This window comes from Monodon monoceros, unplaced genomic scaffold (genome assembly GCF_005190385.1).
Source record: "Monodon monoceros isolate NGI ecotype Baffin Bay Population unplaced genomic scaffold, NGI_Narwhal_1 Super_Scaffold_9, whole genome shotgun sequence".
In the NCBI taxonomy this organism is placed as follows: Eukaryota; Metazoa; Chordata; class Mammalia; order Artiodactyla; family Monodontidae; genus Monodon; species Monodon monoceros.
Genome location: NW_021703786.1, coordinates 40,251,387 through 40,266,852, shown reverse-complemented (window position 1 = coordinate 40,266,852; position 15,466 = coordinate 40,251,387). Strand labels below are relative to the sequence as shown.

At 36.7% G+C, this 15,466-nt stretch overlaps 1 protein-coding gene across 1 annotated transcript in view; it reads left to right on the top strand.

Moving 5' to 3' along the window:
* ZNF624 (zinc finger protein 624) overlaps window positions 1–13,759 on the top strand; it is a 20,282-nt gene extending 6,523 nt beyond the window's left edge. Inside the window, exons 3-6 of the mRNA XM_029211882.1 lie at window positions 777–842; window positions 4,572–4,698; window positions 5,419–5,514; window positions 11,352–13,759. Coding sequence (XP_029067715.1) covers window positions 777–842; window positions 4,572–4,698; window positions 5,419–5,514; window positions 11,352–13,573 — 2,511 coding nt within the window. The 3' untranslated portion in view covers window positions 13,574–13,759. The remainder of the gene's footprint in view (window positions 1–776; window positions 843–4,571; window positions 4,699–5,418; window positions 5,515–11,351) is intronic.
* Window positions 13,760–15,466: the final 1,707 nt, after the last annotated feature.

The following is a 15,466-nucleotide window of genomic DNA, read 5'->3' as shown; positions in this document are numbered from 1 at the left end:
ATGTGGGATCTTCCCGGACCGGGGCACAAACCCGTGTCCCCTGCATCAGCAGGCGGACTCTCAACCACTGCACCACCAGGGAAGTCCCCTGAATATTTGTACTTTCTAAGGTAAGAACTTGAAAGGGAAGAACTAAGATAACATTTTTCTCAATGAAATTTAATAGTTCTATTACCCATAACTTTTAAAAATCTAAAATCAGTAAGTACTACTAGAAGGTAGAGTAAAATTTCATTTCATTTATGAAATCAGGTCTTTATAGGCATATAGTGTCTAAGATTTGGAAGAAAGCAATGTTGTGAGAGGTCCCTGAAATATTCTCTGAAAGAGTACTGAGACAGGCCCCCCCAACCCCCAGACATGATCTTTCAGTTGTAGAAAACAGATGGTGTTAGTAGGTTTTGAATGTTATTCTTGAGCAAGATAGATTATTTCTGAGAAACAGATTTCATCCTCATAGGAAAAAGGATTATGTAGCATCTAAGACCCCTTATTATAAGTTTATTTTTGTTTTGATAGGTTATTTGTTAAAAGTCTCCTTTAAAAATTATGCAGTTGTATCTTTCTCAGTCTTGTGTGTGTCATTGTCTCAAATGAGGTGAAAGAAGATTATGTTTGGATGTTGCTATGGGACCTTAATTTCATCCCTGAATAATACAGTAAAAGAGGTGATCTCATATATACCGCATCCACAGTGGACTGGTGGTGCTTGCTGAGACTCTGTTGTAGGTAATAGGCAGCCTGTCACTGAGTGATTTTATCCTGTATCCCCTTAGAGTCCTGAAGTTCCCCAGCCAAATGAAGATCTTCACCTTCAGGCAGAAGAACAAGAATTGGTAAAGGTAATACTTGGCATTGTATCTAAGGGGAATGAAGAGACGGCACCTCTTTTACTGCACTAATTCTTAATGTTCCAGCACATTGCAAGTTCACCATAAGAACCATCTGGCTCGTTAGGTGTGGTAACACCAGGGCTGGTAGCGTCATTTTGACAGACTTTATTTCTCTCAGTGGTAGCAGCCCTAATTTGACAGATGGTCACATTATAATTCCTAATGATAAAGTATCCTGTATCACATACTTCACTTCTTGCTTGCAGAGCCTCAAGGTAGCCAGAGGTGAGAGCTGAGGGCCTTCTTAGATTTTTCCTGGGGCTTAGCTCCAGATGGGAAAAGAAAACAAACGCAGTAAGTTCATTATAATTTGAGTTATGTGTGAAGTGATTAACAATATTAACAGTTTATGAACTGTCATTATCTCTCACATTAGCCATGTTTTATTATTAGTAGAATTATATAAAACATGCTTCACAAACTTTGAGGTCCTAATAAATAAAAAGATTTAAACAATTTGATAAGCATACATATCTGTATGGCAGAAAAACACTCCAGAGGAAATCTGTTTCTCCCGATACAGAGCATACCTTAGCCAAATACAGTCTAACTTGAGACCTTTGCCTGATTAGTCAGCTAAGTAGGGTTCTTAATTTACCAGATCATAGAGTATAGTGCTTATGAGTTTGAATTTTGGAACCAAACTGCCTGGATTTGAATCGAGACTTTGTGTCTTCTGTGAACTTAGGCAAGGCACCTAACCTCTCGATGCCTCACTTTCCTTATCTGTAAATAGCAGCTTCCTTATTGTGAGGATTCAATCATTACATTAAAAGCCTTCATATCAGTACCTGACAAATAATATGAACCATACTTACACAAAAGTAGAGAGAGTAGTTTGATGAATCCCATTGAACCTTCAACACTTAACACCCATGGCAATCATATTTCATCTGTAATACTACCCTCCCTCACTGGTTATATTGAAGCAAATCCAAGACATTATATAATCTCATCTATAAATATTTCATTATGTATCTATAACAGATTTTTTTAGTTTTAAGTATAATACCATAATTACAGCTAAAAAATGAACAGTAAGCCTTAATATTATCACATATTAATTTGGTCTTTGTTTCCACAGTTGAGTCATATTAGCTGATATTGTCTCTTAGGTCACTTTTAATCTAGAGGTTTCCCCCTCCCTCTTTTTTTCCCTTTGTAATCATTTATTGAAGAAACCAAGTCATTTGTATTTTAGAGCTGTGATGTCCAATACAGGAGCCACTAGCCACATGTGGCTGTTGAGTACCTGAAATGTGACTAGTTCAAGTTGAGATGTACTGTTAACTTAAAATACACATCATATTTCAAAGACTTAATACGAAAAAAATGTAAATTATCTCATAAATAATTTTTGCATTGATTGCATGTTGAAATTATATTTTGTACATATTAGACTAAAATATATTATTAAAACTAATTTCACCTGTTTCTTTTTATTTTTAATGTGACTACTAGAAAATTTAAAATTCCATTTGTGACTTGCATTATATTTGTTGGACAGCATTGATTTAGAATTTGTCACAATATGGATTTTATTTATTGCATCCCCATGGATTTTTTTTAACATGCACTTCTGTCTCCTGTATTTCCTTTATATTGTTAGTTAAATCTAGAGGCTTGATCAGATTCAGATTTTGATTTTTAAAAAATTTTTTGGCATTGGTATTTCATATTTCTGGTATCTACTACCAGAAGCTACATAATGCCTAGTTGAAGCCTCTTTGGTGTGTTAGCAGCCACTGATAATCCTTTAATTCATTAGAGGTAGCAAAATGGTGATATTCTAATTTTTTCATTCCATGTTCACATATTAGCTGGAGTACTTCCATAAAGAGAAACCTCCCCTCATAAACCATCTGATTACATTTTATTACTGTGCAAACTATATGTATTTTGCATAGGAAAAGAAGGGCAAAGGGTTAATTCTTTCTCTTTATTTACCAGTTTCCAGGCATTCTCCAAAGATGATCAATGAGTATCCTTAGAGTTTTATAGTGAAATCATAATTTTAAATGTATTAGATATTTTTGAAGCCCACTACAGTTATTGTTCTTATGGATGTTCAAATTGTCCCATCTTTGGCCAGTGAGAGCCTCTTGAAGTTGTCTCGCAAGTCTCAGACGTGATCCTAGTACTAGTCTTTGATAGTTTTCTTGCTTTTAAAAATTTTTTTTATTTTTTGCGGTATGCGGGCCTCTCACTGCTGTGGCCTCTCCCGTTGCAGAGCACAGGCTCCGGATGCGCACGCTCAGCGGCCATGGCTCACGGGCCCAGCCGCTCCGCGGCATGTGGGATCTTCCCGGACCGGGGCACAAACCCGTGTCCCCTGCATCGGCAGGTGGACTCTCAACCACTGCGCCACCAGGGAAGCCCCCTTGCTTTTTATTTTGACAGAAAGTTCCAAGCCCTGGTTTCTTGTAGCAGAAAGTAATCTGTAGGGGCCACGGTCTAGACTGCATAATGGTACCTTTTTGGTTATTGTTTCTAGACCTATTGAGTGGACGGAGATAGGAAGTATGTGGCCTGTTTTCCTTAAAATACTTCATGAGCTTATACCGATATTTCCCATGCAATTTTGGATTGTACATAATCTCATTTTACATAATCTCATTGATATTACATTTATATCTTCTTTCTCCCATGTCAAATTTATTAGTTCTCAATGATATCAATACTGATTTGCTTTATCCAACACTACACATGCAACAGTTACAAAATAACATTTCCATCACTGCCACCAACAATAATGGTTAGTTACTGAAAATGTGTTGTTTAGTTTTTTACAGTTCTTTTTCTCCTCAGGATATATCTCACAAGAGATATACAGAAAAATTACTATGTTTTAAAGATACTCAAAATAGTTCCTCTCTGATGAATGTGTATGCTACCAGCTGGTTTCATTTTACTTTTAATATTTAGAAATTGCTTTTTTATTTAGTTTTTCTTTTATAATAATATATTTACATGGTTCAAAAGTCAAATCTAAAAAACAAGAAATATTCAAGGGAATCTAGCTTCTATTCCAGTCCTCTTCACTCTGTTTCCCCCTTCCTCCAATAGATAACCAACCATTAAAACAATTTTATGGGTCATCCTTTGATTTTTTTTTACAAGCATATATACATATATTTTATTTTTTTTATTTTTTATTTTTTTATTTTTTTTGCGGTACGCAGGCCTCTCACTGTTGTGGCCTCTCCCGTTGCAGAGCGCAGGCTCCTGATGCGCAGGCTCAGCGGCCATGGCTCACGGGCCCAGCCGCTCCGCGGCATGTGGGATCTTCCCTGACCGGGGCACGAACCCTGCCCCCTGCATTGGCAGGCGGACTCTCAACCACTGTGCCACCAGGGAAGCCCTATACATATATTTTATATCCTGACCAGAGAAGCTCCCCAAAGTCCCACAATTTCTTATTTTTCTTTCTCAGATAGATAGCTTATAATATTCTATATCTACAATCTGAATGATAAACTGTGTCTTTTATTAAGCCATATTTTATAGAATAGAACTGAAAAAGAGTTGATATTATACATAAGGCAGGATTTTGAGGGAGAAAAGATGATTTGGCTGGAAACTACTAGTTTTCTAGTTTTCTTCCCCAGTTTTGTATGTATTAATCTGCCTAATAGGTCTAACTGTACAGTCCCGGAGTGATCTCTATATTTATTTTAGGAATCAGTGACATTTAAAGATGTGGCTATAGACTTCACATGGGAAGAGTGGAGGTTGATGGACCCTACACAGAGGAAACTGCACAAGGATGTGATGCTAGAGAATTATAGGAATCTTGTCTCCTTGGGTAAGGGTAACCTCCAGGTTTATGTATCTGCCCACTGGACCAGGTTTACTGAAGATACAGACCCTCTAAAGTACTTAACTGAATTTTGGGTTAGAATTTAAGCATTAAAATCTCATAATCTTAGGGGCATATTGTTGGGAGTTATGCTGTCTCTTGCTCTTAACTCAGTAGTTCGCCCATTGTAGAGTAAGAAATACATATTTCATTGGAATCTTGGAGATTATTGGCAGTCCCTCCTATTTAGGACTGTTTTTTCTAGTCACTTCCATAAGACTTATCAGTGCCTCTAGAAAGAAAGGAATAAATATGTCTATTTTCTTTCTACACTGAGGTTATCCCCAAACCTGGGATCATCATGTTGAGCTTCTTTGAGGTACCTTTGTAATTCTCTACAACACTGCTGTACAGTAGTGTTCTCCTGTGATGGGAATGGTTTGTATTTGTGCTTTCCAGTGTAGCAGGCTCTACACTGTGGCTGTTGAGAATTTGAAATCTGGCTAGTGCAACTGAAGAACTGAATTTTAAATTTTATACAATTTTAACTAACTTAAATTCAGAATTAAATATCCGTAGGTGGCTATTGTCAGCGGCATTGGACAGTGCACCCCTAAAACTTCTTGTAGTAACCACTCTGCACAGAAGATCAGGAGCTGAGACTGAATTTGGCCCTAGTTCTTGCTCACAGGCACAATCAAATCCTATTCATTTTTCTCTGAACAGGGCTTGCAGTTTCCAAACCAGACATGATATCTCATTTGGAGGATGGAAAAGGACCATGGGTGGTAGTGAGAGAAACTTCAAAAACCCCCTATTCAGGTGAGTTAATAAGAACCAGGAGGATGGGATTTCTTTGAAGTCAGTAGGTCATGGATGGAGCAGAACATCTGAAATATTTTGGGAGGTATCTTTGCTCAAAGCTATCTCAAAGGAAAAGATTCTCCCCCTCTCTTCCTCTCTCCCTACACCTCCCTTCCTCCCTCCCTCCTGCTTTCCCTCCCTCTCTCCCTCTGTTTCCCTCTCCTTTTCCCTCTCCTGCCATCTCTGCCCTCTACTTCTAGTTCCCATCACATCCTACTTTACTTTCCTGGGAACATGATTTTCATAATTGTTCCTTCCTTCAAACATGCATAAAATATCCCTTTCAGTCTGTCTTCTCCATTTAACCTTACACTTTTCTCATTTGTTTAACCATTATTTGATATCCCTTCCTTCATTAACTTTCTTGAAAGTGCTTTCTTAAGGATCACCACTGATTTCTTTTAAGCTAAACCCATTGACTAATTATTTAACTTTCTTCACTTGCATGCCTGCTGAAACTTCAGAGGAATCCTCCTACTGTCCTCCAGAATCTTAACTAATTGAGAATACAAACAGTAAATCAGTTGAGAATCAAAATATAGTATTTATCTATTTAACCAATATCTATTAATATTAAACAATCAATATTTAATACTTATCTGTATACTGTGAACTGAGTTAAGTACTATGTCTACAGCAGTAAGATGGACCAGGTCCCTTCTCTCATGAAGATTAAATTTTGAGAAATAGATAATCGACAAGTAAATAAACAAAAGCACGCTAAATAATGGTCATAATAACTTAGCCATGAGGATACGAAAGAGTAACTTGGATGGGGATGAGGGTGCCTCCTTCAGATAGTGTGGTCGGGGAAGGCTTCTGAGGAGGTGACACTTGAAGAGTCAGAAGAAGCCAGCCAAGGCAAGAGGAGAAGAAGAGCATTCCAGGCGGCAGAACGTAATGTACTGAGTTCTAGAAATCTGAGGAAGCTGCCTGACTGAAGCATAAGGAGAGGGAGACTGGTACAGAATAAGATAGACAGGAGACTGCCTATTTAGGACTCTGTGGACCATGGTAAGGCGAGTGGATTTTAATCAAAGTGAGTGTGAAGGCACTGAAAGGTTTTAATCAAGGATCTTTGGGAAATAACCCTGTTGATGGAAATTGAACTTAAGGGCATAAAGCAGGTAATAGTAAAGGGGTAGTTAAAATAGCCTAGGCAGGGATGTCCCTGGAGGCGCAGTGGTTAAGAATCCACCTGCCAATGCAGGGGACACGGGTTCAAGCCCTGGTCCAGGAAGATCCCACATGCCGCGGAGCAACTAAGCCTGTGAGCCATGTGCCACAACTACTGAAGCCTGCACGCCTAGAGCCTGTGCTCCGCAACAAGAGAAGCCACCACAATGAGAAGCCCGTGCACCGCAACGAAGAGTGGCCCCCACTCGCTGCAACTAGAGAAAGCCCGCGCCACAACAAAGACCCAACACAGCCAAAAAACATTTTTTTAATTAAAAAAATAAAATAGTCTAGGCAAGAGACTACAGTAACTTTGATTACGGTGATGGTGGAGATGGAAAGGAATAATGGATTCTAGATCATTTGCATATTTATTTTATTGTGATGCCGTCCATAACTTGCACATGTGTTACATATATTATTTTTATATCTGATATTATATATGTATTTTTAGAGAGTGAGTGAAAGGTAGACATTGGAGATAGTTTCGATGGCTCTCTAGAGAAAGCCCCCCTCCATATGAAGAGGGAAGGAGAAATGGGGCAGTGGCTGGAAGAAAGAAGGAATAAAAAAAGAAAACTTCTATTTTTGAAATGGAAGCTTTTCTGACGTGCTTAAGTGCTGGTAGGAATGATGTTCCAGTGGAGAGGGAGAAATTGATGTTGCAAGACAAAGGTAGGGTCACTGAAGAACTAAAGTGTCTGAGAAAGTGAAAAGGGATAAAATCACGAATGGAAAAGGAGAGATTTACCCTTGATAGGCAGGGAGGCCACCTCTTCTGCAGTAACACTAGGCAGGATGGAGAAGATGGGAGCAGATATAGGTCAACTGGTGGTGAGAAGATTGAGACATCCTATGATGATAGCTTCTTTATTCTCAATAAAATACAAAGCAAGGCCATCAGCTTACAGTGAGGACAAGAAAGAGCTGTGAGGGACTTCCCTGGTGGCACAGTGGATAAGACAGTACGTTCCCAACGCAGGGGGCCCGGGTTCGATCCCTGGTCAGGGAACTAGAGCCCACATGCATGCTGCAACTAAGACCCAGTGCAACCAAATAAGTAAGTAAATAAATATTTAAAAAAGAAAAGAGTTGTGAGAGAGAGGAAGTTAGAAATTTCATGGAATTCACCAGGGAAACCATGTTGGCCTAAAGCTTTTATTGAGGAAGGTGTTTAATTACAGCTTCTATTACTTTTGTAGTTGTAGGACTATTCATATTTTCTATTTCTTTTTATTTCAGTTTAGTAAGTTGTGTTTGTCTAGGAATTGATCTACTTAATATAAAATTTAAATTTAGGGGCATACTATCCTCTGTTTATCTTTTAAATGACTATATGGATCTGAAGGGATGTCTCCTTTTTCATTCCTGGCACTAAATTTTTTGTCTTCTGTCTTTTATCTTAAACAGTCTTGCTAGGATTTATCAATCTTATTTGGATTTTAAAAAATAAATTTTAATCCTTGCTACTGTGTCTTTGATTTCTGTTTCATTACTTTCTTCTCTTTCATTATTTTTACCTTCTTAGGGTTTAATTTGCTGATCTTTTCTAACTTCTTGAGTTGGATACTTATTGATTTTAGCCATTCTTTTTTGCTAATGTATTTAAGGCTGTCAAGGCTACCATACTTTTTTTTTTTTTTTTTTTTTTTTTGCGGTACGCGGGCCTCTCACTGTTGTGGCCTCTCCCGTCGTGGAGCACAGGCTCCGGACGCGCAGGCTCAGCGGCCATGGCTCACGGGCCCAGCCGCTCTGCGGCATGTGGGATCTTCCCGGACTGGGGCACGAACCCGTGTCCCCTGCATCGGCAGGCGGACTCTCAACCACTGGGCCACCAGGGAAGCCCTGCCATACTTTTTTTATGTAACACCTTCATAATTATTGAGTTCAAAGTATTTGATCATTTCCATTGTGATGTCTTTGGCCCTCAGGTTATTTGGAGGTATTTTCCTTAATTTTGTACCATATGGGGATTTTCTAATAATCTTATTTTAAGTTCTACTGTGTTCAGAAAACATTCTCTGTATGATTTCAGTCTTTGCAGGTTTCTTGAAATTTGCTTTGCCACCTGGCCAATTTTTGTAAATATTCTGTGTGCACTTGGAAAAATGTGTAGTATATAGGTACTGAGTGCTGTTCTAGATATGTCAGGTTTGTTAATTATGTTGCTGAAGTCTATCTTCTTGCTGATTGTCAGCTTATTCTATCAGTTACTGAGAAATTTTTTTTTAAGTCTCCCACTGTGAGTATAGATCTGTCTGTGTCTTAGTTTTTTAATTTTTGCTTTATGTATTTTGAAGCTGTGTTCTTAGGTAAAAACAAAGTTAGAATTGTTATATCTTTCTGGTAAATTGGATATTTTATCATTATGAAGTGTCTTCTTTATCTTTGTTAATTGTTTTTGCCCTAAAGTCTATTTTGCCTGATACTAATATTACTATAGCATCATTCTTTTTATTGTATATATGATATATCTTTTTTTATCTGCTTACTGTCATCTTTTATGTATCTTTGTATTTTATTTCTCTTATAATTGCATTTTGTTAATTTTTATTTTAACTAATCCGACAATCTGTTTCTTCTGGAGTTTTTAATCCATTTGTACATAATACAGTTATATAATGTTTAAATCTACCCTCTAACTGTGAGAGTATCTTGCCTTTTCTGTATTCATTTTCTTCCCATTCATGCCTTCCTTTTGATTTATCATCTTTTGTTTTTCTATTCCCCTTGTAATCAGTTGTTAATTATAAATTTTTAAGTTATTTGTTTAGTGGTTACAAATTTTCCCAAACAGTACAAGAATCTTGAACAGCTTATTCAGTTTAACCTCAATTATACATTATTGAAGTTATGTATTTTAATTCTATATATGTCAAATCTCATTATTAATTTGTATGCAGTCAATATTCATTCAGATTTACCGATGTTTCCCTTCTCTTTCTCTTCATTCTTCATTTCTGAACTTTTACCTAGGATTATTTTTCTTCTACTTAAAGAATGCCCTTTAATATTCTCCTTTATTCAGATCTGCTGGTGTTATATTCTCTCCACTTTTCTTTCTACCTAAAAAAAATTCCTGTCACCTTAATTGAATTGGACATTTAAATGAGCTGGGTTTTAGTCCTTGGGTTCTAGAGTTTTCTTTTTTGGTGATCCTGAATTCAAATCTTTGTCTAGCCCTGTGAATCCATTGAAAGTTCTACTTCCCTTGAGTTTTAAAGTCATAAAGCCATTTTACTAACCACAGAAGATTTTGGTTCAATTTTTTAAAAACATTTAGATATGATTACCTGGAAATAAATTAGAAACTTATAAGAAGTTTAAAAGTGTTTTAAAAAGTAAAATATTAAGTTCACATATACAAACAAATTGTTAGACCACCACCCCCCAGTATAATTGTTTAAGAAAATTTTGAAACTGTCAGAAATGTTCTAAAGACCCGTAAAAAGGTTGCAAAACTACCCTTGATAATAGTAATTATCACTATTTGTAATATTCACAACTGTATTAATTTTGACTAACTTGTTCAACCTACTTTCTGAAAACTCAAAGTGTCTTCTTCCACAAATGTTCTATAAAAAGTTACATATAGAAAAGGATATTTTTTAAAAGGAATGTGTGTGTATATATATATATATATGTAAATGTATAACTGAATCACTTTGCTGTACAGCAGTAATTAACAACATTGTAAATCAACTATACTTCAATATAAATAAATAAATAAATTTTGTTAAATAAAAAATAATTTACTAAATCAAAAGAAAAAAAAAAGGTACATATAAAGACTTGAAAAAGCTATTCTGACAGGGAAATTTGAGAAAGTCTTCACAAAAAAGCTACTGAACAGGGCTTCCCTGGTGGCACAGTGGTTAAGGATCCGCCTGCCAAAGCAGGGGACACAGGTTCAAGCCTTGGTCCTGGAAGATCCCACATGCCACAGAACAACTAAGCCTGTGCACCACAACTACTGAGCCTGCGCTCTAGAGTCCGTGAGCCACAACTGTTGAGCCCACGTGCCACAACTACTGAAACCCATGCACCCAGAGCCCATGCTCCGCAACAAGAGAAGCCACCGCAGTGAGAAGCCTGCAAACTGCAACGAAGAGTAGCTCCCACTCGCCGCAACTAGAGAAAACCCGTGCACATCAGCAAAGACCCAATGCAGCCAAAAATAAATAAAATAAATTTTTAAAAAGTAGTGAACAAATAATGAGAACAAGTAGAAAATATTATTTAGGGTGAATGTCTGGTTTGTGGAGTAAGTGGAAAGCAAGGAAGTAGTTACAATTTAGGAAGAATGCTCTCTAAAGAATTTGACTCTAAAACGAATGAGAAAAGGAGGAAATATTTGAGAAACTTGGATTGTAGAAGGGTTACCACAAATGAATTTTTTTTAATGGGATTAAAAACTCCTTGAATTTACTGCTTTGGTTCTTTGCTCAATCAGCCTTCCTTAACGCAATCCCCTCCTTCCTAGAAAAAAGGGCAATTTGCAAGCAGTTAAAAACATATATTCATTATCAATTCAAGCTTCCCTTTTGTTTTCCTGTTTAGTGTGATGTCCTCAATCTAGGAAATAGAAGTCATTTGATTTCTCTCTTTTTTCCTCCCAGAGTTGGAGACCAAACCTACAACCAAGAATGCTCTACCAACAGAGAATATTTCTGAAGAATGTTTATCACAGGAGACCATAGTAGAGAAACTCATAGAGAATGGTCTATGGGACACCAAAATGGGAGGATTATGGAAATGGAGTGACAGGATATTGAGATTGCAAGATAGTCAAGAAAGTCATTTGAGTCAAAGAATAGTTAAACACAAGAAAATTCCCACTCTTCAAAAAGGCTTTAGATTTGGATCTGTTCTTTTTCCAGAACCAGGAGTTAACACAGAAGAGCCCCACAGCAAATACCAAACACATGAGGAAAATTTTACAGAGAATTTAGATTTGATTACAGATACCCATCTGGGGAAGAAAATGTGCAAGGATACAGAAGGCAACAAAGTCATAAGCCCTGCTTCAGAACTCACTTTAGAGAAAAAAAATAATAAAGAAAAACCCTATAAATGTAGTACATGTGAAAAGGCCTTCCGTTATAGGTCATTACTCATTCAACATCAGAGAACTCACACTAAAGAAAAACCTTATGAATGTAATGAATGTGGGAAAATGTTCAGCCAGCCTTCATATCTTAGTCAACATAAAAAAATTCACACTGGAGAAAAGCCCTATAAATGTAATGAATGTGGAAAGGCCTTCATTGCTTCTTCATCCCTTATGGTGCATCAGAGAATTCATACTAAGGAGAAACCTTATCAGTGCAATGTCTGTGGAAAATCTTTCAGCCAGTGTGCCCGCCTTAATCAACACCAGAGAATTCAAACTGGAGAGAAGCCCTATAAATGTAGTGAATGTGGGAAAGCTTTTGGTGATAAATCAAAACTTGCAAGACATCAGGAAACTCACAATGGAGAAAAACCCTACAAATGTAATGATTGTGGGAAAGCCTTTAGGAATAAGTCATATCTTAGTGTACATCAGAAGACCCATACTGAAGAGAAACCATATAAATGCATTGAGTGTGGGAAATCTTTCAAGAATACCACAATCTTTAATGTTCATCAGAGAATTCATACTGGAGAGAAACCCTTTAGATGTAATGAGTGTGGAAAAGCCTATAGAAGTAATTCAAGCCTTATTGTACATATAAGAACTCATACTGGGGAAAAACCCTATGAATGTAATGAATGTGGGAAAGCATTCAATCGTATAGCAAATTTCACAGAACATCAGAGGATTCATACAGGAGAAAAACCCTATAAATGTAACGAATGTGGGAAAGCATTCATCAATTATTCATGCCTTACTGTACACCACAGAATGCATACAGGAGAGAAACCTTATAAATGTAATGAATGTGGAAAGGCCTTCATGCGTTCTTCATCTCTAATTATACATCAGCGAATTCATACGGAGGAGAAACCTTATCTCTGTAATGAATGTGGGGAATCTTTCAGAATAAAATCACACTTAACTGTACATCAGAGGATTCATACTGGAGAGAAACCATATAAATGTACTGACTGTGAGAGGGCATTTACCAAGATGGTAAATCTCAAGGAGCACCAGAAAATTCATACTGGTGTGAAACCCTACAACTGCTATGATTGTGGAAAATCCTTCAGAACTAAGTCATACCTTATTGTACATCAAAGAACCCATACTGGAGAAAAACCATATAAGTGTAATGAATGTGAGAAAGCTTTCACTAATACATCACAGCTTACTGTGCATCAAAGAAGGCATACTGGAGAAAAACCCTATAAATGTAATGAGTGTGGGAAGGTTTTCACAAGTAACTCAGGCTTTAATACCCACCAAAGGACACATACCGGGGAGAAACCATTTAAATGTAATGACTGTGGCAAAGCATTTAGCCAGATGGTACACGTCACAGAACATCAGAAAATCCATAGTGGAGAGAAACCCTATAAATGTGATGTCTGTGGAAAAGCCTTCAGGAGAGGTTCATACCTTACAGTGCATTGGAGAACACATACTGGAGAAAAGCCCTATACATGTAAGGAATGTGGGAAAGGTTGTATTACTCTATCACAGCTAACTCTACATCAGAGAATTCATACTGGGGAGAGGCCCTATAGATGTGAAGAATGTGGAAAAGCCTTCAGAACTAACTCAGACTTCACTGTACATCTGAGGATGCACACTGGAGAAAAACCCTATAAATGTAGTGAATGTGGAAAAGCCTTTAGGAGTAGCTCAAGCCTTACTGTACATCAAAGAATACATCAGAGAGAAGCTCAATTAATATAGAGGACAGAAAATTATCATCCAGATATAACAAGAATCTTATAAACTATATTTTATGAATGTGGGAAAATGTTCAGGAGCAATTTACCAGAAAGTACACACTTCATAAATATAAGAATGTAGAAAAGCAATTGGTCATATTAAATCTTAGAAGTTATAAGAAAATTCATAATAAAAAGGGCAAATGAAAGCCTTCATCCAAATTTCATATTTTATTCATTTAACAAATTATCTTCGATGAATTGCCTATTTTTTTGCTGATTTTCTTAGTGGTTTATATTTCTTATAAATCTGGAGGTGCTTTTAATATATTTGAGATATTAATCATTTGACATATGTGTTGCAAATGTTTTTCTTAACCTAGTATTTCTTTGTATTTTTTTATGTAGTAAAAGGTTTTTAAGTCTTTAATTTTTCATAGTAAAATATTTACATCTTTTCCTTTTTATATTCTTTATTTACTCTTTTAGCAATCCCCAGGTTATATATAGTCTCCTAAATTTGTTTCTAATATTCTGATAATTTTATTTTTTACATTGAAGTTTTAATCCACCTGGACTAGATGGCTCTTCATAGAAGAACAACTCCAAATGCATTAACCTATGAAAATATTATGAACCTAAATAAACAATACTCAGGGAAACGCAAATTGAAACAACCAATGATATGTTACTTCCACTTCATGGAGTTGGCAAAAATTAAGAGATCTTTTGCTAGTGGAGTTTGGCAAACCATATACTCTTACCAAATGGTTATATCAACTTATATTTCCACCAGCAATCCAGCGGTATATATTTTTTTTAATTAAGTAAAATTTTAAAAGCACTTTGACCCAGCAGTCTCACTTTTGGGGAATCTGCCCCACAGAAATAATAGCATCAGTGCAAAAGCATATGTATAAATAAGGATGTTTATTAAAGTACTGTTTGTAGAGACAGAGAAGAAACCCAACTGGAGACAAAGTGAATGCCAATTAATAGGGGAATGGGTGAATAAATTGTGATATAGCCATACCATGGAAACGTATGAGAGTAATTTTTAAAATGAGTTATAGCTACACTAGTTGACTTCAAGGTATTTCCACAATTTTTTGATAAGTATTTGCTTCATTACAGAGATGTATATGTACAAGATTTCATTTTTGTTAAAGTAATGGTCACATGCCTTTATGTATGCATGTATGTGTGCATGTGATTAGATGAGCATGGAAACAAGTATGGAAGAATATACATCAGGCTGTTAATATTCGTTACCTTGAAGGGAGGGAGAAAAGGAGAAGCAGTGATATAAGTGGAGAGGAAAACTAGGAAAATAGAAAAATGTAAATGCAGTATGTATGGTATGAAACTATGTATTTGTGTGAACTTTTGATAGCCATGAATGAAGGGACAGTCTCCAAAAAGTTAATGACAGTTGTTTTAGATTTGTTGCAGAATCCAGTGTTTTTTGTTTGTTTTACCTCTCTCTGCTTTTCTGTATTTCTCAGTTTTTCTTTCCAATGAGCATGTAATATTTATATAAACATGAAAAACCTATTTTTCTTGTGAAGCTAATTTACTAGACACCTGTGATAGCCCAGGAATTACCCTAGGTGCTGGATATACCTTGGCAGGGCAGGAGTGGTCATGGATCTAAGAGCATGGAAACTGGTCTTGGTACCACCTAGATTCCAAAGAAGTTTTCCAGCACTTCAGGATCCCCCCCCCACCCTCTCAGTTTCATTTGGAGGAGGTAATAGAAATTTCAGGTAAATGAAAAACATATCCGAGAATATCTGGAACTTGTGTCCAGGTTATAGACCAGAAGACTTGCAAGCTTCAGAGACAAGTTCCACTTTCAACATGGCACCAAAGGAAAGATCACAGTGGTGTAAAGGTCTGTGTACAGCTGCACAGA